Raw genomic sequence first — 24,787 nt, forward strand, 5'->3', positions numbered from 1 at the left:
GCTATCTACAGACAATAAGACAAATGGGAAGTTCCAAGTGATGCCTTATTTTTACGGCTTATTCCCAGACTGAATGAACAGTATAATGTGTACCCTAGTCAGAGTCAGTGTTACCTGGAAGCCCAAAGGGAACTAACAATTAGTAAGACCTATAGTAGTGGTGCTGGCAGTAGCATTGTAGAAAGGATAAACCAAGAGCAGGCTTATATAACAGTTTTTCTGAGGGCATAGCAGTTTGCACCAAAAGATTGGGGCAGTGGTTCAATAAAATGAATTTGCCAGTTAGAGAGGGGTGGGTGTCCACCCCTTTGTATGGATTCCTGTTGGTTGTGATGTCAGTGGCAGGACAGGGTACAAAGATCACATTGAGTTTGGGCTAGGGCTAGTGCATTGTGATGCCATGGCATTTACCCCAAGTTTTAAAGGTTCAGGGACTGATGGCTAGAGGTTTCATGAACCCATTGAACCCTAGGCAGGTAGTAATATCTCAGCTTATTTGAAAATCATGAGCAAATTAGTCAGCAATGGCATAAAAATGAGCTTCCTCTGTGGCAGCCTTGGTATGAATTGAGACATTAGAGACTTTAATTATAATATGCCAAGTCTGAGTACCAGTATATTCCCAATGTGGAAGGCTCCAAAGGGCATGATCCTGGATGTGATAACTATTTGAGCCCATTGACCAGGAAAATGCAATGCAGCCATTATTAGCTACCACCCGAGAGTCTAAAAATATGAACAATGGGCATACCTTTATTGAGGTGTCCTCCAGTGCCAAAACAAGTGCAGTCGACTCTTGAATTGGGCTGACTCTTGAGTTCCATCCTTTATTAGCAGTAACCCAGTCATGGGGTGGAAAGCAGGAACTCTCCAGCAGGCTTAGTTACATGCAATTGGTGTACTGCCATCTGTAATACAACTCCCTTTCTACTGGATTTCCTATTCAATGAAGGTATGTCCTATTCCAGAACCCTAATTAGTCTTGAAAACCATGGTCACTTGGTTAGGTTAACTACTTTCAAAACAAGCCTGAAGTTCTGAATTCCCACTTTGACTTAGATTGCACCTTTCCTAGTATTTACTTTGCTCTTCACATTTATTATTATTATTATTATTATTATTATTATTATTTTAATCTTCTACATTGATTTTCAGATAGAGGGGGAGGGAAAGAGGGAGGGAGGGAGAGAAACATCCAATGTTCAATTGGCTACCTCCTTCAGGACCCCAACTAGGGCCGGGTGTCAAACCACAATCAAGGTACATGCCCTTGACTGGAATCGAACCTGCAACTCTTTGGTCTGCAGGCTGGCGCTCTAACCACTGAGCCAAACTGGCTGCTCTTCACATTTTAAAAAATGTTTCAAATATTTCATCCAGCTTTTAGTTGTTTTCAGTAGAATGATTTATTAGGTATTGTGCCTTTTTATCTTAAAGGAAGAACTTTATACATTGACAGCATTTTGTGACCTCTAATGTTTCTCATTTTCCTAAAGTGTTATGTTTTATGTTAATGTTTTTCCATATTCTGAATTTTACATTAATTTTCTTATATTTTATAATGGTTATCCTTATATTGTTTTATTGACATCTAAACTTAAAATTTCTTACTATGACACAGACATTAGGCTGAGAAAGGCAGGAGAGAGGGGGTCAGTGGGGTAAAGGGGGGTTATCTTTAATACTTTCAACAATAAAAAATAATAAGAATAATTCTCATTATGTGTTCTGGCAAACTGGATAAAATAAGACCTTTAGCCTACCTTTTCTTCAGTCCTTTCTTACCATTTTCTCTCTTTTTTGTGTACTTTCCCTCTTTTTGATTCACTATTTAATTTTGTTAAGAGTACATCTTTGGGTAATTCTTACGATATTATGCTTCCTTTTCTTTCAGAATTTTCTGGACATTTCTCCATTGCCGTCTAATACTACTTATTGTAGATCATGATGATGTTAAACTGTTTCTTGTTTCTTTGTCAGTAACTTTATTTTCTCTTTACCCTCGGAGTTCACAAATTTCACCAGGGTGTTTTTAGTTATAATTCTTGTCAATGTTTCCTCATAGTACTTGGCTAGGTCATTTTTTAAATCTTAATTTTTTTTCCTTCAGGAAAATTTCTTTGGTTCCTTTTAACTTATATGTTCTCTCCAGAAATTCTATTGTATAGCTGGTAAGCTAATCTTTTATAATACTACATTATCGAACTCTTTATTTTTTACAAACATTTTATTTTTAACTATTTCCTTATTCTTAGGAGACCCTTTGTCTTAACAGATTATTGCTGTTCTATGGGTTTATAGATTCTAGAATTTGATTTTAAACAGGTATCTGCCATTTCATTGATGTTTGGAATAGATGAGAGATAACTCTATTTATTCGTCATCTTGAACTGAAGAATCCTCTGGTTTCTTTTAGATACCAGGCATCAGCATTATGAGTTTGTTTTTATACATGATTTATGGATATTGTATATGTGTGCAACCTCTCTGTCAGTTTTTTAAATTAAAGTTTAAAAAATCTCATAAAATGAGTTGAAAAATCTGTCTTAATTGCTACTAGAAGGTTTAATAACAATCACATGTAAAACTGTCCGTTGGTGCCTTCTTGCTACTTGGTATTTTTTAACTTTTAAAAATTCTTGTGATTGTTCTAATCTTAATCTCCTTTGCTATCATTCTTGAGAGTCCATTTATGACATTTTCTTACAAAAGCCTTGCATTTCACTTGTTAGTATACAGTTCATAAAATAATTTTGTTCTGAATCCAGTTAAATCTCCAATTTTTCTTTGCTAATATATGTGTTCTGCTTTCTTTTATTCATTAGATGTCCCAGAAGTTTGTAAGCTTTTTCAGTCTTTTCAGAGGGCTAGTTATTGATTTTGATCATTCATGCTTTTTACTTACAGTTTCACTAAGTTCTACTTTTTTCTGTTAATTTTGTCTAGCTTCTCTTTTGGGTACTTTTTAATGAATGCATTAATGCTGTACTATTTCCTCTTGGTAGAGTTTTTGCCATATTCTGGAAGCATGTATATGCTGATGATATTTTTCATTGTTGAAAAGGCTTTTTAAGAATACATTTTGTCCATTTTCATCAGTTAAGTTTGCGTTCACTTTCACCCAACATACCCCACCCCCTGCTTCATGTTAGATTTGTTTTTCCTGCTTAAGCCAACAAAAATGGGTGTATATTTTAATTCCCACAATCGTGTACTGGTTTATATACATAGTGGCACATATTTTAAATGGAATAGTGTGCAGCTATTCAAATTGAATGAGTTGTAGTGACAGGGAAAGATAAAGTAGATTATATGATGTATATTACTGGAAAAAAACAAGTTATATAACATTATTCATGTAAAAATGTGCCTATAAAATCCTAATTTTTGTTTTTTATTCATACAGATTTTTAATGAAACTATTTAACATGTACAATATGATCTGATATAGTGAAATTATTTCTGTAGTCAAGCTAACATATCTCATGTAGTTACCTGTTTTTTATGTAATGAGAACACCTGAAATCTAATCTGTTAGCGTATTTCCAGTATTCAGTACAGTGTGTTATTAACAATAGTTGTCATGCCTATATATTGCCCATAAAAATCTTGAAGGATAGTCACTAAATTCTTAATAATTAATCTCTGATTAGCAGTATTAGCAACTTTGATTTCATAGTAGGAACAAGCATTTAAATTATACATTTAGTGTGTTTGTTTTTTTAAGCTTTTAGAGTCTAGTGTGTTTGTTTTTTTAAGCTTTTAGAGTTTTGCTTTTAAAACCTGTGAAGAATCTCTGTTTCTCATACTTCTTTCTTTTTCTTTAAAGCTACTGAAGTGGTGACTGTGTTTGTATTTCAAGAACCATCACTGCTCTCCTCACTCCAGGACAATGGATTAACAGATGTCATGCTGCATGCACTGCTTATCAAAGATGTGAGTCCTTTCTGCTGCTCTGTAAAGAATATTCCATGTATAACCCTCCCTGCAAAACACACACACCTATACTTGGAAAGCAGTCTTGTGGCATGAAAATCCTGTGTCATGTATATAGTATTGAAACTAATTGGGACCTGATCAAGATTCCTGCTATATCTCTGTGTGATATCTCTGGCCAAAGTTTTCTTAGCATCTACACCTGAACTCTCAGATGTCTTCAGACTCACTTTACCTTCTCTCTAGGTTCCTGCTACCCGTGAAGTCCTTGGTTCCCTCCCAAATGTATTCAGTGCACTCTGCTTGAATGCACGAGGTCTTCAGTCATTTGTACAGTGTCAGCCTTTTGAACGTCTCTTCAAAGTTCTTCTGTCTCCAGATTACCTCCCAGCCATGCGGAGGAGGAGGAGTTCTGATCCCCTTGGTAAGTCACCAGGATTTATCTTAAATAATCATTTTGCTGTTGTGCCAAGATTTTAGATTTTTTGCAAGTTATCTGTTGGCAAGTAAACCCTTCCTTGACTTCACATCATTTCTCTGGCTAGGTGTGCTAAGCTTAATGGGAATTATCACCATATAGGTAGAATTGCAGGTAGAAAGAAGTACATCATCTTTAGTCTCTGCTTATAATATTTCCCTACTTCTCAACAGTTTGTTGTTAAATGTAGCATCATGGTGCTGGTGAGAAATGGGTATAAGAGAACAGCAGTAGATTTCCAGGTCCACCATCTAGTCTGTAGCAAGAAGAGATATGGAGTCCTAAGGTGTTGATCTTGGTAATCTTTTGTTCTAATATCCAAGTCCCTAAGATAGTCACAAATGAATAGATTTTTGTCTCAGTATATTTGAGACCAGATCATTGAGGAATAGAAAGAAGGTGAGGCTCCAGAAAGAATCCAGTTTTAAAAATGTGTTTTATGCTTCCAGTTACCGCTGTAGCATTCTAGCTGCTATCATTTTTGCTGGGGCAGACAGAGGGTTCATGATTATCCTTCTTTTCTCTTTCTTTACTCTGCAGTAGTAGTTCAGACCTGGATAGAGATTGCCAGGATACAATGTGGCATACATGGTTACTTTAAAAGATGTTTACTAGACTGATAACAATTTCTTCCTCCTCTGTTCCCCAGTGATTTGGTTGCCAAGGTTGATATGAGTGGATTTGAGAAAGCATGCATGGTATTAGAAAATCACAACAACCAGTTTATTTTCTTCTTTCCTCTGTATATTGTCACAAAAAAATAGATCAAACTATTTTCTTTAGTCGTTCTGACAGTTCTTTTTTGCTTTAAGGGGATACTGCATCCAACCTGGGGAGTGCTGTTGATGAGCTCATGAGACATCAGCCCACTCTCAAAACAGATGCAACAACTGCAATTATTAAGGTGGGAAGTGATAAGGTTGTGACAATGGGCATGAGACAGCAGTGAAGGGGGATAGTTTTTAGGAAAAGGTTTGGCTTACTGGAGGTCATTTGGATTTTTACACTGTGCCTGTAAGAAGATTATATCTGCCTCATTTTCTTCATGTCCTTGGGTTGGTCCTTTGCCCACCCCACCCCCCTTCAAAAAAGTCACTTAGTATTGCTTTCCGATATAGGGTGGGGCAAAAGTAGTTTTACAGTTCTCAGTACACAAAATGCATTTATTCTTGTAATATTATTTATTAGTTATTGTACTGTCTTCCATATGAACAACCGTAAACCTACTTTTGCTCCATCCAATGTAGGAGATGAATAAGTTGCCAAGGCCTAGCTTCTGTTTATTAAAGCATATTACCCTTCCTAATCTTTGTTTCTTGATTTTTTTTTTTTTTTTTTACATTTAATAGCCCTGCCAGGTTCCTATCAGGATTGTTGAAACTAGTATATGAGTTTCTGGTGCTTAGTAAATTAGGACATGAAATCAGATCAGTTAGCCACTTAACAGTCATGTGACCCAGAACAAGTTATTTAACTTAACAGAACTTCCCTGGTTTGTAAATGGGCTTAATGACGACATTTCAGGAGTGGTGCATATAACATGCATATAATGTTTTGGCACTTCTGTGTATAGCACATAGACAATGGTCCAAAAATTGTTAGTTGCCCCCACCCATTCCTTAATTACTAATAATTTTATTTACTGTGCCTTTCAGTTACTTGAAGAAATCTGTAACCTTGGGAGAGACCCTAAATACATCTGTCAGAAGCCATCAATCCAGAAGGCAGATGGCACTGCCACTGCTCCTCCCCCAAGGTCTAATCATGCTGCAGAAGAGGCCTCTAGTGAGGATGAGGAAGAAGAAGAAGTACAGGCCATGCAGAGCTTTAATTCTGCCCAGCAGAATGAAACTGAGCCTAATCAGCAGTGAGTGTTTGCAATACAGGTTCACTAGTCTTGTGATCTTGGGCATGTCATTTTAATCTATAAAAGTGAGGGAGTTGGATTAGATGATGATAAAGTTCTTGTGGCCCTAAGAGTCTGTAGGGTTTTTTTTTTTTACCTTTGTCATTTGTATTTTGGTATTTAATTGTATTGGTTACCTTGTCTTTTTTTGTTTGTTTGTTTGGTCCTCACCTGAGGATATGTTTGTTTATTTTAGAGAGAGAGGAAGGGAAAGAGATACAGAAACATCAGTGTGAGAGAGAAACATTGATTGGTTGCCTCCCGTACATGCCCTGACCAGGAATCAAACCTGCAGCCTTTTGGTGTGGGTGATGACAATCCAATCACCTGAGCCACCCAGCCAGGGCCAGCAAGCTATCTTTCTTAAAAGCTGTTCATAAATTTAATCAGAATTCAGTATATCACATTGGTGGGCTTTCCTCAGAAGTCTTATTTTCTCTTTGTTGATTAGGTATTTCACATCATTGACTATTTGTTTCCATAAATGAGCACAAATGGAACACATTGCATTTTTGAAGCCTGTCTCCTAAGAAATCCTTTAGAGTTACGGGGATTTGTTGTTGGTTGGACTTTGTTTTATTGCTATATGATTTATCCAGGCACAGTGTATTTTCTTTTTTTAACATTTTTTACTGATTTTTTTTTAGAGAGCTAGAAACATCGATGTAAGAGAGAAATAATCGATTGGCTGTGTCCTACACACCCCTACTGGGGATCAAGCCTGCAACCTGGGCATGTGCCCTGACTGGGAATGAAACATGGACCTTCTCAGTCCATGAGACGATGCTCAGTCCTCTGAGCCAGACTGGCTGGGCTGTGTTTTCTTATTGTTATTTATTTGAGGTTTGTTTAACATAAAAATTGGCTATATGGATAGTTGAGACGTAGGTGAGCCTAAAGACTACTACTGGCTAGTAGTAGATATTCCACCTGATTATTGAAGCTGTAACTTAATCACCCTCTTTTTAAGTGGGTATGATCCTCTGGACACACTTGCATTAATTCATTTAATAGTGATCTTTCGGTGTATTGATAAGTAGTTCTGTGAGAAGCATGAGCATTTTAAGCATGAATGTGTATGGGTTTGAATGGACTTAAGCGAGAACTATGGTGGAATAGACAGCAGGAGCAAAGGCATAGACTCAAACTGGTGTGCCCTATTGGAACTCTAGAAAGTATTGAGCCTGTTGGTATGGGGTTTTGTTTGTTTTTGTTTTGGGGGGAAGTCATTAACTACTAAGTACCTTCACTTGTTGAGTTGATATCTTACCTTGTCTGAGTAGGCAACCTTACCTTCATTCTAGTGACGTCTCTTGTTTTGATTAAAATGTTTCTGGAAAGGGGGGTCACCCTAAAAGAAAGCAAAATTATTTGCAAAAGAGTCTGAATCTTAGTGCTTCCCTACCATACCCTTGACTGTCAGCCAGCCTGTGGGGATAGGGTTTCCTTTCCTTGCTACAAACAAGGGAAAGATTTCTTAAACATTGGGGTGATGGGGGCAGGGGGACCTGGTGCTGGTTTTGAGTCAAGCTGTGTACATTCATCTGCTCACAACTTGGATATTTTACAGATACCTTAGATCTAACATGCCCAGATTCCAAATTGTTACAGTATATTGACATTTTCTTAAGTCCTCCATGTCTTCAATCTCCATGATTTTCTTGGGATATCATGTGTCACTGTGTTCTATCCATATTTATCCTCCATTCCCAAATTATCTTAATCTCCTTTTTCATCTACCAAATTCTGCAAGACCAGCTCAAATGTCTCATTCTTAAAGGAGCTTTTCCTTTTACTTCCAAATAGAATGTCGGTCTTTTGTGTTCTTTCATCAGTTTTGTTAAAATTATTCATATATTGAAATAGTTTTGTCCCATTAACCTGCATGCTCCTTCAGGGCAGGGACAATGTCTCATTCAACAATGTATCCCAATCACTGTATAGTAGATAATCAGTCAATAAAAGTTTATTTAGTGGGTTGATGAAATCTAAGAGCACTATTGATTTTCCTGAATCTCAAATGCCAAAAGAGCAGTCAGTCCCTAATGAAACATGAATGAAAATGAAGAAACAGAAAATATCTAGACCCACAACATTAATAATCTACCATAGTGTTAGTTGTATGTAGTTCATAAGCTGCAAAGGAGTAGTAGTTGCTGTTCCATGGTAGCGATGTTTTTCTATACTCATTATGGCCTGGGTGTTCATCACTACCTCATTCACATAACATACCTATGAGTCTCGCAAGTGTTGACACCTATATACTTTTCCACTTCTGCTACCTTGATAAGCCTCAGTTGGGTCACTGAATTATTAGGGCTGGAAGGAAAAGCAAGAGACTGTCTAATAAACTCAACCTTTATTTTGAAAGATACAGTATACTGAAGGGTCATCCCAAGTGTTGTTATGGTAGGAGTTGCTGTATACTGTCTACCAATATGGGAAGAGGCTTAGAAAAATTTGCAGTGTATGCCACCCCTCTCCCCAAAAGTCTTGTTTGAACCTGCCCCCAATTACAAAATTCTTCAGTGGGACTCCCAAACAGATTCCTATCTCCCATGCCCTAGTCTGTTTTCCAATACCTTAAATACATGAGCAAAATTTTCCCAATATTTTTTGAGATATAATTTCTATACAGTAAACTGCACAGATTTTAAGTCTTTTATTTCCCCACCTTAACATCAGGCAACTAATCTTTAAGATTGCCTGTACTAGAACATCATATAAATAGGATGAATGGAGTCCAGTTGGTGTGGCTCAGTGGTTGAGTGTCAACCCATGCACCAGGAGGTCAGCGGTTCGATTCCCGGTCAGGACACATGCCCAAGGTGTGGGCCCCATCCACAGTGGGGGGCATATAGGAGGCAGCCAGTTGATGTTCTCTCTAATCGATATTTCTACCTCATTCTCACTCTAAAATCAATAAAGGGGAAAAAAATAGGATGAATGCAGTGTTAATTTGTATCATCTGATGTATGTACCTTCGTGTACCTGGTTTCTGTTGCTCAATGTGTTTTTGAGATTCATGTTGTTGCATCAGCATCCTTTTCGTTGTTGAGTAGTATTTTATTGTATGAATAGACTACAGTGTTTATCTATTCTCCTGTTGACTTCTGAGTTTCCTCCTTTTTCCAGGCTAAGACAGCGTTCTTATCCCTTATTTTTCCAGAATGAGCAGCTAGTATTTGCAAATGAGGTTTGTATTTGATCTTGAGACACAGTTTTGTGCTAGAGATCTGGAATAAGGAAACTTAGGCACTACAGCCTTCCCCACATACATGGAGTTCTGTTCTACATTTGGAGGCATTCATCACAAGTGGTTCTTAATACTTGTTTTTTGGCCTCTTCTGCCTTCTAAATTCTTTGATCTCAGCAAAACTGATATTGTTGGGAATGAATATACTTGCCAATAAGTAACCAGGGGTTTTAATTGGGCCCCATGGTGGGGGGTTTTGTGGTTAATTCCATTTACTTTGCCTAACTTAACCTAAACCTATCCTGAATAACCTGAAAGATATTGGTTATATAAATCCATGTGGTCTTGGGAACTTGAATAGCAGCTGTCTGGGCTTTAAAGGCAACAAATGCAAAGAAGCAGTTGTTTCCTGAATCGTGGCCCACTGGGAGGGCTTCTTTACCAAAGGCAACTGTGTTTGCTCAAGATCTGAAAGAGACCTGGCTTCCCCCACCACCCCTTCATAAAACCCCATGAGGTCTGTTGCATTGTACCACAATACTGTGACACTCAGTTGGAATCCTCCTTTCTGATTAAGGGCTTCAGTGCCATAAATACACATGTAAACTGACCAGGGTAAAATTGAACTTGGGAATGTGTACATGTTTTAGACTCTAAAATTTAGAGACTGGGGGAAAGATAGGAAGTTTGTAATTTGATAGTTAAGATAAATTGTTTCTTCATCTTGGGAATGCATTCTTTTATTATTTCAAAAATGCTATGAGTCAAAATTTCATCATACAAGGTTAAGATTAGAATGACTTTTCTTAAAACCATTTGGTAGGGGGAGCTGATCATTTTTATTATTCCTATATGACGTCCTGAGCCTGGAAAGCAAAAGATGAGGGTAGGAATTAAAGTGATTTCTGAACAAGTTTGTTCCTGGAATTGGATTAAGAACATCTATTGGTTTGTTTTCTCTCTTGTTCTCCTCTCCAACTTCCATTTCATAAATGAATGAAGTACCTGGGTCCCATTTTATGGTATTGCTTTGGCTCTTTGCCTTTATATTTGACTTCGGCAAAGGGATGGGTGTCTCAATAGGCTAGAGCCATGCCTGTGTCCCTTAGCTGTAGAAATGGATCTCTGGGCTCTCTCTAAGGAGGTGCAACCCAGTTTGGTGTGAGGGGCAGGGAATGCTGCAGTGATTCCCCAAGGGCAACTTTTTAGTTAAGGAAAGGTTTGCCGTTTTCCCATGGAATAATTTCACTCCTGGCTTTTGGATTCTCATTTTGTACAAAGTCCCTTCTTAAATTCTTCACCGAGCATATTTACAACTCTTAGCTCTGGATATTTCATCAGTGGAGCCATTTGTGATGCCTTTCCACTCTCTTTACCTAGTTTAGATTTTGCTGCCCAATGTCTTTGTGCCTGGTAAACCTTTATTCACATTTTATCTTACTCAGAGATGAGAACTGTTAATTTCTTGCCAACTTTTCTTGCCTTCTCTCTTTCTCACTACCTCTCCCTTCTGTCCCTGCCTTTTCCCCCAAAATCTGTTCCAAGGGCCTACAAAGTGCTCCTTATTTGACTCAAATTTTGTCCCTACCTAGGATTTATCTTTGAGGTAGAGTTTTTATTTTTTTATTTTTTATTTTTTTTCATTTCTATACACTTTTCAGGTTTTCCCCCTTTGTTTATTTCTTGCAAATGCCAAGATGTAGCCATTGGGCTAAAGGCTGCATTTTTGGTGGCTATGGCATTAGTGCAGCCTTTTCATTAGTGCAGCATTGAAGCAAAACACCTGATCACGATTTTTGGATAGTTCAGGAACTGTTGTGACAAAAGCACTGATTATTAAGAGAAGGAAGCCTTGGGTGTTGGCTTCATCTTTGACCAGCTTTGTTCTGAATGGTTTGTCAATTTAAGCATGGGATTTTGAGCAAAATTAAATTCCATTTATTGTTCTCTATAACTTCAAACCTGATGCAAGAACACGGTAAGATGTTTATGAATTTGTTTCTTCATCTACCTTCTTCAAGCAAATGTTTAAATAGTCTCTTAATTGAACTTGCTTATTTTTATGTTTTCACATTGATGAATTCCTCCTATGGTAGTTTGCCTAAGATAGGGTCATTTCTTTTGACATGTACGAATGCTGAGTTTATGAGGGCTTGGTTTTTCTTTTCTTGGTTTTTCTCAAGCTAGGAAAGCTATCTGCAGAATTGATTTCAGCCCACCCCAACCCCACCCTCCGGTGCCGTGTGCGTGCATGCGCATGCACGAGCACATTAAAGGCTATAAGTCTAACTTAGAAAAGGGCCTAGAATTTCATGCTATTTCCCTTTCCTCACTTTGTTCTCTTGTACTGGTATCGTGAATTTCTGTGTAACTCACTCTTTTTTCCCTTAACAGGGTTGTTGGTACAGAGGAACGTATTCCTATTCCCCTCATGGATTACATCCTTAATGTGGTAAGATTCATGGTAGGGCCAAATGAGTAAAGGTTTGTGATTTTCTCGAAAATGTATGGTGGGGTTACCAAATAGACTGGAGATTTTTGTGTTTTCATTTTAACTGGGGCCCTTAAAATGTGAGGAAAGATGTGCAAACCTTGTTCTGTGAGACCACTTTTCCAAAAAAAAAAAAAATATGGCCAGCACTCTTTTTTTCTTTTCTTTTCTTTTCTTTTTATTCCTGATTTTATGTTGGTTGTTACCATTGCTCATTGGAATCCAAATAGGAAGAGTGGGATTTGTTAGGTCAGTTCAGTATTATGTTCTTTGAATGTGTCCACATATGTTTTTTTCTTGTTACTTGCCATTTTTCCAATTAACTTCTCTTTTTAAAAATAATTAATGTGGCCTTTTAAATTCCTGTTTCTCACAGGAAAAAGTGAAGAGATTGAATTTTCCCAGAATTGTTTCCCTATAAGGCAGTGGTTCTCAACCTATGGGTCACGACCCCTTTGAGGGTCAAACGACCCTTTCACAGGGGTCACCTAAGACATAACAATAGCAAAATTACAATTATGAAGTAGCAACGAAAATAATTTTATGGTTGGGGGTCACCACAACATGAAGAACTGTATTAAAGGGTCACGGCATTTAGGAAGGTTGAGAACCACTGCTATAAGGGGAAGCCCACTTAACATTTGTTCTAGTCCATTAAGTACTTCCAAGACTTCCAGAGATGGTTTGTCGTATTGCCTGCATGTTTGTTGCTCACATTTATTTGGCCCAAATTGCTCTTCTAGAGTTCTGTGTTTAATTTGCATTATGAGCATATTTGAGGGAGCGTATTCATGATGTTTGCTTCCAAGGGAGAGGCAACATATTATCAATACAAGGAGCATGGAATGTAGAATTTAAGAGATTAGACTTGATTCTGCCACTAGTTTATGGTGTGACCCTGAGCAAGTCATTTAACCTCTCTGTGCTCTCAAATTCTATGTCTTTATATGTGGCCAAAAAGGTAACTTGGGAATAAATTACAATTATTCCTTATTTTCTGGATGTTAATGTCTATATATATATATATATATATATCCCTGTTTACCTGAGGTTTAGGTATTCTAGAAAATACTGATTTTCATAACTACAGAGCTACTCCTCTCCTTTCTGCAAGCTGCCTTTTAGTTCCAAGTGTCAGGCTCTCTAATTCTCTTTTAAATTTTTTATTACTTAGATGAAATTTGTGGAATCTATTCTGAGCAACAATACAACAGATGACCACTGCCAGGAATTTGTGAATCAGAAAGGACTCTTGCCTTTGGTTACCATTTTGGGTCTTCCCAATCTGCCCATTGACTTTCCCACATCTGCGGCCTGTCAGGCTGTTGCAGGTGTCTGCAAATCCATATTGGTAAGAAGCATCTGGTTGAATATTTTTATTTCTCTTTAGAAGTCCTTTTTTAAGGCTGAATTTACTCCATATTGTGGTTTCCTTTACCTTCAACTAAAAAATAATGATGAAATCTGTGGTTATGTACTACAAGTGATTTTTGTGACTAATAAATAGTGTGCCACATTATTTCTCATTGAAAAGTTGAAATGTTTGTTCTTTGTTTCTGAGTTTGATTAGTATATAGTTCTAACATTTGAATTTATTGGAAGGAACTATCTCCAAGAAAACTCTGGAGCTGGGTTTTATTAGCGTGTCATCCTTTGTCATGGATGCTTTTAACACAATCTGGTATAGCCTGTAGTTTATTTCAAATTTTGCCAACTTATGAAATTTATTTTAAAAGTGGTAAAATACACATAAAGTGATACCACTTTAACCATTTTAAGTGTACAGTTCAGTAGTGTTAAGTCCATTCACATTGTTGTGCAACCCATCTTCAGAACTCCCTTCATCTTAAAAAACAAATTCTGTACTCATTAAGCAACTCCCCCAACCCCTCTTCCTCCCAGCCCCTGGTTAATATCTCTGAATTTGAGTGTTCTAGGCACCTCATGTGAAATGCACTTCATAAGAGAATTGTCCTTCTGTGATTAGCATGTCTTTAAGATTCATCCACGTTATAGCATGTCATAATTTCTTTCCTTTTTAAGGCTGAATTTATTCTATGTATGGACCACATTTTGTTTATGGATATTCAATAATTGATAAACATTTGGGTTGCTTTCACTTTTTGGCCATTATTATGAATTGGTGCTGCTGTGAACATTGGTGTGTGAATATTTCAAAACTGCTTTTGTGCATGGTGAGAACACTTAAGACTTTTAGCAAATGGGAAAAATATAATACATTATTAACTATAATCACCATGCTATTCATTAGATCCCTAGCAGTTATTTATCTTAAAACTGAAAGTTTGTATCTCTTGACCAGTATCTCAACATTTTCCTCCAGCCCCTGGCAACCATCATTCTGTTCTCTAGTTCTGTGAGTTCAACTTCTTTAGATTCCACCTGATTTCAGTTCTTCTGGTTATATACCCAGAAGTAGGATTGCTGAATCATATGGTAGTTCTGGTTTTAATTTGGGGAGAACTACCATGCTGTTTTCCACGGCAGCTCCAAATTTCACATTTCAACCAGCAATGCACAAGGATTCCAATTTCTCCACATCCTCACCAACACTTAATTATGTTCTGGGTTTTTGATAGTATCCAATCCAGTGGGTGTTAAATGAGATCTCATGGTTTTGATTTACTTTTCTGTAATTGATGATGTTGGGCATCTTTTTATGTGCTTATTGGCTATATAAGTATCATCTCTGAACTGTCTATTCAGGTCCTTTGTCCATTTTTTAATTGGGTTGTTTTTGTTGAGTTGTAGTTCTATATATATTAGATATCAATCCCTTATCAGATAAATGGTCTGCAAATATTTTTTCCCATTCCATGGGTTACCTTTTCACTCTGTTGATAGTTTAGTTTGGTACACAAAAGGTTTTAATTTTGAAGAAGTCCTGTTTATCATTTTGTTGTTGTTTTTCTTTTACTTTTGTTGCCTATGCTTTTGGTATCATATCTAAGAAATTATTGCCAAACCAGTGTTGTGCAGCTTTTACTTACGCTACATCTTCTTCTGGGTGCTTTATAGTTTTAGCTCTTATATTTAGATCTTTGATCTATTTTGAGTTAATGTTTTATATGGTTTAAGGTAAGTTCCAACTTCATTCTTTTGCATGTGGTTATTCAGCTTTCCTAACACTATTTGTTGAAAAGACTGTCCTTTCTCTACTGCACCGTTGTCAAAAATCATTTGATCTTTATGCGAGGGTTTATTTGGGTGCTTTCTATTCTATTCCATTATACTTGATGTCTGTCTTTATGTCAGTACTACATTGTTTTAAAAAATATGTTTTTATTGATTTTTCTTTAGAGAGAGAGAGAGAGAAACATCATTGTGAGAGAGAACTATAGATCTGCTTCCTGCACACCCCCTACTGGGGATTGAGCCTGCAACCAGGTCATGTGCCCTGACTGGGAATTGAACTGGGACCTCTCAGTCCATGGGACAATGCTCAATCCATTGAGCCACACCTGCCGGGCAGTACCATACTTTTGATTACTATAGCTTTGTGGTGGTAATTTTGCAAATTGGTATGAGACCTCCAATTTTGTTCTTTTTCAAGCTTGTTATATCTCATTCGGGGTCTCTTAAGATTCTCATGTGAATTTTAAAGGGATTTTCCTATTTTTGTTAAAAAAAAAAAAAAAAGGCCAAAAAACACCATTGGGATTTTTCATAAAGATAACATTAAATCTATGATGCTCTTTTATTGATTGTGCCATAATAAGCAATTTCTGCTGAAAATGAGAAATTCAGTTGCTTGTGAACAGAAAAATCTGTAGTTATGATATGTCTACATTTAAGGTTTTATTTTGCTTTACTCTGAATATTCAGTGCTATTTCATATCTAAGAGGGGAAAGGGTTGCTCCATTTTTATCTTCTAAGATACTACGTGGGAATAGATAGGTTTATTTTAAAGCCGTAGGAAAGGCACATAAGTTCTCACATATTTGAATGACAAGTGATAATATTTTACTATCAGATTTTTCTGAAGACAAAAAGAAATCGCAAGGGCCATATAATCCTTGAGTTATCTCATAAAACAAATTAATTGACTAGCTGATGCCTATCCTAGAGTAGTTAGTCCCTCTTATCATGGGAAGAAAAGAACATTTATAATACTGGTTCACTTCCATGCTTTGGAACCTTGCCTAACATTGGTCCCTGTTGAGCAAGATTTGAAATTCATCTTAAAGTGTGGAGTTCTAGCTATGAGAATATTGCAGATTGGCCATCACAAGCTTATAGATATGATTGACTTACCACATTCGAAAGCCTCTAATTATGGAAAAGTAATGTGTTGCTTTAGATTATAGCAGTTTTCAACCTGTGGGTCGCGACCCATTTGGGGGTTAAATGACCCTTTCACAAGAGTCGCCTAAGACATAACAGTAGCAAGATTATACTTATGAGGTAGCAACGAAAATAATTTTATGGTTGGGGGTCACCACAACATGAGGAACTGTATTAAAGGGCCACAGCATTAGGAAGGTTGAGAACCACTACAGGTGTTGAGGTATGTCATACCTGCATTCATGTTTTGACTCCTCCACCATTTACCAAGTAAGAGACCATGGCCAAGTCTGAAATTGAGACTTATCTTCCACTTCTTCTGTTGTGACTATTAAAGACATGATGCATGTGAAGTTCATTGTGCATTAATGTTTTAATTATTCTTCTTGTTTCAGACACTGTCACATGAACCTAAAGTTCTTCAGGAGGGCCTCCTTCAGTTGGACTCCATCCTATCCTCTTTGGAACCCTTACACCGCCCAATTGAATCTCCAGGGGGCTCAGTCCTGTTGCGAGAACTAGCTTGTGCTGGCAATGTTGCTGATGCTACCCTCTCAGCTCAGGCCACACCGCTACTGCATGCACTCACTGCTGCCCATGCGTACATCATGATGTTCGTTCATACTTGCAGAGTTGGACAGGTAGGAATTTTCTTAGGGATGAACATGTTTGTTTAAAGCCAGTAAAATACCTAGGGCATATACCTGATGCCTTACTGTGCTTAGCAGTTCTACCTGAGCTAGCTGCTGAAAAAACAGGTTTAGGGTGAGATCCCGCCCTCCCCCAATGGGTGACCTAAGTTTATGCTTCAAGCTGCTGTCTAGTTTCACTTTTCCTAAGTTTATCTTTTTTTCATTATAAGTTGAGTGACCTTATAATTTGTTTTGTTAACTGGACCTTCTTAGGTGCAAAAGAGGTTGGTATAAATAACAAATAGATATGTAGCATTCATATAGGGCAACTGAGATATACAGTTAATCTTTTTAGACAAGCCTCAATTGGGTGCTCATCTGACCTATTCCTAATCTTTCTATAAATACATGAACAATGTAAATTTAAAGATGTCCTAAAGATCAAACCCTATGCCTACAATCCATGTGAGATGCCTCTTGTGGTTCCAGAAAGGTGAATTTATTTGTATGCTTACAGTTTTACTACCTTTAGTTCTCAAGTAATCAATTCTAAAGATTAATGCTAAAATGTTTTAGCAGCCTTGTTTTATGCTGTTAAGCAGGAGTGTATTATTTGAATTAAATGAAAAGCAGTTATAAACGCTTTAGAAAATAATTAGACTACATAAAGCTTAGGGACTTATTTTTATTACTTTATTAAATGTAATATAATTAGCCCTGGCCGGTTTGGCTCAGCGGTTAGAGCGTTGGCCTGCGGTACAGAGACCCGGGTTCGGTTCCCGCTAAGGGCATGTACCTCGGTTGCAGTTTGTCCCCGGCCCTGGTTGGTCGTGCGGGTGGCAGCCACTCGATGTGTCCCTTCACATCGATGTTTCTCTCTCTCTCTCTCTCTTCCTCTCTCTCCCTCCCGCTCTATCTGAACAAAAAAATAAATTAAAAAAAAAAGTAATATAATTAAAATGAAATGTTTAATTCAGGGAATTCAATAAATTAAATATTTATTGAAATAAAGAAATAAGAGAGAACTAGCATGTCCCCACCACTTAAAAAATTAGAAAGCTGTCAGTGAATTTACAAAACTGTTTCTTTGATTCAGCAAAACAGATTTGACCATGACTCCTGTCTTTCACTTCACAAAAAGCAATGAGAAGGGACAGATTATAAATATTGTAGGAGAATACCTTATGGCCCTGGCCGGTTTTTCTCAGCGGTTAGAGCATCGGCCCACAGACCAGAGAATCCCGGGTTTGGTTCCTGCAAAGGGCACATACCTACCTCGGTTGCGGTTTGTCCCTGGCCCTGGTTGGAGTCGTTTGGGTGGCAACCAGTCAGTGTGTCTCTCTTACATCGATGTTTCTCTCTCTCTTCCCCCATCTCTCCCTCCTGTTCTGTCTAAAGTAAATGCAAAAAAAAATGTCCTCGGGTGATGATAAAAAATAAAATAAAAAAGAGAGAATACCTTATGGAACTGTGATCTTAAATGTGGAAACTTGGGTAAAATAGACAACTGTGGAAATAACAAAGAAAGGAAAATAGATCCCTCATCCTTTTTAAACAATTGAAAGTGATTGTGAATATAATCAGAGAGCATTCCAAAGATCAACTTCTTTTTACTTTGATTGCAGAGTGAAATTCGTTCCATCTCCGTAAACCAGTGGGGCTCTCAGTTGGGTCTGAGTGTTTTGAGCAAGCTGAGCCAGCTATACTGTTCCCTGGTGTGGGAAAGCACTGTCCTCCTCTCCCTGTGTACCCCAAACAGGTAAGGGAATGGTCATCTCTGTTTTCTTTCCTCACAGCAAAAGTAAGCTCAGTGAACCTGGAGTATTGGGCTTTAGTCAAGGATAGAAGGGTATAGTAAAGAGTTCAGAAGTTTCCTTGTCTGTCTTAGTCCATTCTGGCTGCATTAACAAAACACCACAGACTGGGTCCCTATAAACAGCAGGAATTTATTTCTCCGTGTTCTGGAGGCCAGAAGTCGGAGATGGTACCAGCATGGTTGGTTGAGGGCCCTCTTCCAGGTCACAGAGTTCTTGCTGTATCCTCGCAGGGGCTAAAGACCCTAGTCCCATTTGTGAGGGTTCCACCCTCATGACTTAAGTACCTCCCAAAGGCCTTTCCTACTAATACCATCATGAATCAGGCATTAGGATAGCTATATACAAATTTTGAGGGGGACACAAACATTCAAGTTGTAACATTGTCCTTCGTACTTACCAGCCTAGGGACTTGCTTACAAAAGTCATCTTCTGCGTATGTTTGATCTGATTGATCGTGAGTTAACGTGGTGGGTGTTTAAAGTTTGGCCCTGTTGGTGTTCTATTAGGTTAACTTACCTGCTATGCAAAGAGATAGTGTCAACCAAGCAGATTAGAGACCAAGCACAACATAAGAGGTGAACTATCTAGGTTTCTTTTGACTCACTATTTCTCTTGTTGCAGCCTACCATCTGGGTGCGAATTTGGCCAGGCGGACATGCAGAAACTGGTTCCAAAGGATGAGAAGGCAGGTACGACCCAGGGCGGAAAAAGAGCAGGTAACTCCAAGAAACTAAAATCTCAGTCATTCTCTTAAGTTTTATCTGTCTTTATAGGTCTGTTGTGAAATTTTAGTTAACTCTCCATCATCTATAGTCCTCAGTTTTTTTCCTTTCATGGATTTTTAAAAATATTTTATTGATTTTTTAGGGAGAGGGGTAGAGAGAGAGAGACATCAACATTGATAGGCTGCCTCCTGCATGCCCCATACGGGGATCAAGCCCAAAACCCAGGCATGTGCCCTGACTGGGAAATGAACTGGCGACCTCTTGGTGCATAGGTTGTCATTCAACTACTGAGCCACAACAGGCAGGCAGGACTTTAATTTTTTGTGTGGTTATTTTTCAGAAGCTTAATTTTATAGCTTAAAATGGTAAATACCTTTTTTTTTTCTTAAATTTTATTTTTGTTACAGATGTTTCTCCTTTTCTACCCCCTTAGCACCCTCCTCCCCATTTCCCCCGCCCCATCCCCAGCTTTGATGTCCATGTCCATTGGTCATGCATACATGCATATAAGTTCTGTGGTTTATCTCTTCCCATCCCCCACCACCCCCTCTTCTGATTTTGTCAGTCTGTACCCTACTTCCATGTTTCTGGGTCTACCGTATTCCTCAGACTGTTATGTTCATTATATTCCGTATATAAGTGAGATCATGTGGTATTTGCCTTTTTCTGCTTGGCTTGTTTCACTTAGGATAATACTTTCCAGGTCCCTCCATGTTGTCTCAAAGGATAAGAGATCTTTCTTTCTTACAACTGCGTAGTACTCCATTGTGTATATGTACCACCGCTTTTTTATCCATTCGTCTACTGATGGACACTTGGGCTGTTTCCAGATCTTAGCTACTGTAAATAGTGCTGCTATGAGCATGGGGGTACATATATTCTTTCTGATTGGTGTTTCAGACTTCTTAGGGTAAATACCTTTTTTAAGTGGTTGTGGAATACATTAGACCCACACTGTACAATATGGTAGCCTTTAACCTTGTGTGACTGTTGAATACTTTAATGTGACTAGTTCAACTTAAAAAATGAATTTTTTTCTTCCTCCTTTATTTTTTTTTTTTTTATCCTCACCCAAGGATATTTTTCCATTTTTTGTACGGATAGAGTGGGAGGGAGAGAGAGGAAGAGAGAGAGAGAGACATCGACATGAAGGGACACATCGAGTGGCTGCCACCCGCACGACCAACCAGGGCCGGGGACAAACTGCAACCGAGGTACGTGCCTTTAGCGGGAACCGAACCCGGGTCTCTCCGGACCGCAGGCCGACGCTTTAACCACTGAGCCAAACTGGCCAGGGCCCTCCTTTATTCTTTCCCACCCACCTCCTCCCTTCACTTTCTCACTCTCTGTGTCTCCCTCTCTTTTTCTTTTCTCTTAAGGGGAATGTGTTATTGGTTGAAATATGCCCCTCCCTCCAGCCCCTTAGAATGTGAGCATATTTGGTTGTTGCAGATATAGTTAAGATGAGGTCTTAGGTTGGGTGGAGAAAACTGAATTTTTAATTTTTATTAATTTAAATATAACAGCTATTCACCTGCTCAGTAGTTAGAAGACAATTTTAAGTATGTTTGGAACAACTTGGGTATGTGAATCTATTTTTTTCCAACTAAATTGTGTGAAACATATGCACAGATCAGTTATTTTAATGAAAATTGAATGTCTTGATTGATCTGTGCTATGAAGTATAAATTAGATAACCTTTTTAAAATATTTAGTATAGAATATGAAGTCTTAATTTATGTTTGATTACGTGTTGAAATAACTTTTATTATATCAGATTAACAATACATTAAAATTGTACTTGTTTCTTTTCACATTTTAATATGGATAGTAGAAAATTTAAAATGTATGTGGCTCACATTGTATTTCTATTAAACAGTGCTATTTTAGAAAATAGCTTTTATGTAATAAGTTCCAAAGTTCGCCCTAGCTGGTTTGGCTCACCGGTTAAGAGCGTCGGCCCGTGGACTAGAGAGTCCTGGGTTCAGTTCCCACTGGGGACATGTACCTCGGTTGCAGTTTGTCCCTGACCCTGGTTGGGGTCGTGTGGGTGGCAACCACTCAATGTGTGTGTGTGTGTCTGTCTGTCTGTCTCTCTCTCCCTCCCGATCTATCTGAAGATAGATGCAAAAATGTCCTCGGGTGACGATTTTTAAAAAAAGGTAAAAAAAAATTCCAAATTTCAATAAGCCGAAATTATACACAATGTTCTGAACCTATAAAATTTTGAAAAGCAGCTTTTTTAGAAAGTCTTTTCCTCCTATATTCTGAATCAGGGAGGAAATACCTTTGATAAACTATTAAAACAAGATAATTTTATGTATAGAAACCTGTCAGATGTACTTTAAAATTATACTGAAATTATTAAAGATAAGACTTACTAAAGAAAGCAGACATAAACAAATAAGGACTGATATAACAGTATGGGAGAGGTTACAGAATTAATAAAATATATACACGCATCTTACAAGGTTAATTTTGGAGAAAACAGACCAAACCAAAAGTTAGAATATCAAATTTAGTCAAAATAGATCAAATTTAACTGAAGGAAAAGAACTGAGAACAAAATTAAATTTACTGTCAAAGAATAGCCTTGCTTAACAATCCAGATATATTTTTCCCAGCAGTAGTATCTTTCACACTCTTAACATAGATGACTCCATTTTCACATAGTTTTTCCAAAAATTTTGATGTATTTTATAACGTTTTCCTAAAGCCAATTCTTATTTCTAACAGCACACCCACCAAAAAGAAAGAGACACATCTCACATTTATATATAAAAGTGTTAAATACAGGATCTAGGGAAATATTTCTACAGTAGTGTAATCTATGATGTCTGATTTGAGTTTCCTGACAAGCAATAGAATTCTAGCAGGGCATGCTGCTGGGCAGCATAGGGGCATAGTCTATGTGAATGGTACCCCCTGGATCATGCAGTCTTCCAAAGTTGCCCTGAGTTAAGACTGTTCATAAGCTGTCATTGGAAGATGTCAGTATTAGCTAAAAAGGTCTCCAAGGAGAGGGGCCTATCAGTACAGTTATAGGAGTTTTGGGGCTTTTTTTTTCTTTTCAGATTTAGGAAGTCATGGACATTTAAGAATAAGAACCACCAAAGGTAGCTCTTTCTTGGGTCTCTTTAGAACCAGGAACCAGGTAAGTGTTGGCTTAACATGGTCTTATTGTACCCTCTTATTTCTACAGATGGGGAACAAGATACAGCAGCTGGAAGTATGGATGCTTCTACCCAAGGCCTATTGGAAGGCATTGGGCTTGATGGTGATACATTGGCTCCTATGGAGACAGATGAACCTACTGCTTCAGACTCTAAGGGCAAATCTAAAATCACACCTGCCATGGCTGCCAGAATTAAGCAAATCAAGCCTTTATTGTCAGGTGAGTGACTCTTTTTTCCACTCCTTTTTCTGACTTTCAGAGCCTTAACCAGTTCTCAAACAAATTGAGTTGCTGTGGCTGTGTTGTTTCCTAGGAAACTTTGGTTGCTCATTTTTAGGTGTAATTTATTGAGTGTCTTCTGTGAGACAGCTCTGTACTGATTGCTAGGGATACAGAGATAAGAGATCACTTCCTAAAAACCATCCACCCCCGTCTTATCTATAATTCCTTTCCTTATATTCATTCTTCAACTGCAAATGGCTTCTGCTTCCACCAATTCCACTGAAATGTCTTACCAAGATACCTACAACCTCGTTTCTAAGGTTATTGTATACAGGTTAGTCCCCTTTTCACTTCTCTACAGCATGATGGTTGACCTACTATCTCCTTCTTGAAATATTCTTTTCTCAACTTGCGTGGTATAAAGCTTTTCCTCCTTTCCAGTTACCTATCTTGTTGTTCCACCCAGTCTCCTCTTTCTTTCTCTGTTGCTTATACATAGCAAATGACATGGTTAATTTGTATTTTAATAAAGTCACTTTGACATCTCTGGAGATTACATTAACATATTACAAGACCACATTAAAGATGTGCACTAATCTGTCTCTGCCATCTTTTGCCCTTTAATGTAATATCAATGTTTGGGGAGGGGTCTTTTGGTTAATCCTCACCCGAGGATATTTTTTCCATAGATTTTTAGAGAGACGGAAGGAGGAAGGGGGAAAAAGAGAGAGAGAAAGAAACGTTGATTGGTTACCCCCTGCACCACACCCCAATCTCTGACCCTTTGGTTTGTGGGTCATGTTCCAACCACTGAACCACACCAACCAGGGCAAAGGGATCTATTTTTTTTATGTTCCTCAATATTTGCCACTTTCTGATACTTTAATGTAGAGGAAAGACATCATAACTCCTGGGAATCGGGAGCTCTGTCCAAAAGCAAGCAGAAGATGGCTTTTGACAGTTCCATTTGTTATCTGAAAACCCCTTGAATTTTATATTCTGTTCTAATTTGCTTAATTCTACTCCTTTTGTTTTAATTTGAAAGTCTACCAGTACTACCCCAAATTGAAGGAAAATCGACCAAGAAGATGGCTCATGTTTACCTCCCCTTTCTTTGTTAGACCTCTTGGAACGTTCTGGGGTTTTTGTGTGGGTCCACCTCATGCTTTTGATGTCTGTTTCTTTGTGGTTGCTGACCTTGCTGACTACCTTTGAGCCACTTCAGTGTCTGTTCAACTGAAAGCAGTGGTGAAAAAACACAAACTTAAGTTTGGATGTGTTAGATTTTTCAGAGTCTGGGCATATTCACACTGGATGTCTATTGTTGTATTGGCTGTTGTCACTTTTTTATTTGACAAATCTAAAGGAAAAGAGGTCAGTGCCCCTGACTAAATAGGTATTGCATGTTTTAAAAATTCTTGCAGCATATACGGCACACCATTTGAAAATTGCTGATATGTGCCAAAAAGCATCTTCCAAAAAAGAAAATTTGAAATAATTATAATCTACCTAACACCATAAGAAAGCCACTTAAAATTTTTTATGCTTTTCCTAGCAATCTTTTTTATTTTGGGGACCATATATGTAATGTTGTAATAGTACATATGATGTTCTTTTCTGGTCTAAGTCATTAACATTTTTTTCATTTTTTAAATTCTCTGTAGACATTATAAGTGACTTCACAACATCATTTACTTAACTAATTCTTACTGCTATATTCTCTCTGCAAAGGTGATTTCAATGTATACTTCCTCTAACAGTCTGAATGTTTATCTTGTTTAACTTTCATTGAGTGCCAAGACACTTCTCTGTCTCCTGACTTTAAAAAGAGGTGTTTATTCCCTATGGAACTTCCTTTTTGGATTATCACGTGTAGAGACAAGTCCAACTGTTTTCTGTGTGT

At 37.8% G+C, this 24,787-nt stretch overlaps 1 protein-coding gene across 7 annotated transcripts in view; it reads left to right on the forward strand.

Moving 5' to 3' along the window:
* HUWE1 (HECT, UBA and WWE domain containing E3 ubiquitin protein ligase 1) overlaps positions 1-24,787 on the forward strand; it is a 158,864-nt gene that overhangs the window by 76,701 nt on the left and 57,376 nt on the right. For 6 of the 7 annotated variants that reach the window (XM_036270445.1, XM_036270447.1, XM_036270446.1 and 3 more), the window contains 10 exons: positions 3,830-3,936; positions 4,183-4,360; positions 5,227-5,318; positions 6,070-6,281; positions 11,911-11,968; positions 13,182-13,358; positions 16,709-16,954; positions 18,571-18,704; positions 19,384-19,478; positions 22,690-22,881. In XM_036270445.1, the coding sequence (XP_036126338.1) occupies positions 3,830-3,936; positions 4,183-4,360; positions 5,227-5,318; positions 6,070-6,281; positions 11,911-11,968; positions 13,182-13,358; positions 16,709-16,954; positions 18,571-18,704; positions 19,384-19,478; positions 22,690-22,881 (1,491 nt within the window). Of the gene's footprint in view, positions 1-3,829; positions 3,937-4,182; positions 4,361-5,226; positions 5,319-6,069; positions 6,282-11,910; positions 11,969-13,181; positions 13,359-16,708; positions 16,955-18,570; positions 18,705-19,383; positions 19,479-22,689; positions 22,882-24,787 lie in introns of those variants that run through there. The other variant, XM_036270451.1, reaches the window with a different exon arrangement.

Source organism: Molossus molossus, unplaced genomic scaffold (assembly GCF_014108415.1).
Source record: "Molossus molossus isolate mMolMol1 unplaced genomic scaffold, mMolMol1.p scaffold_m16_p_2, whole genome shotgun sequence".
NCBI lineage: Eukaryota > Metazoa > Chordata > Mammalia > Chiroptera > Molossidae > Molossus > Molossus molossus.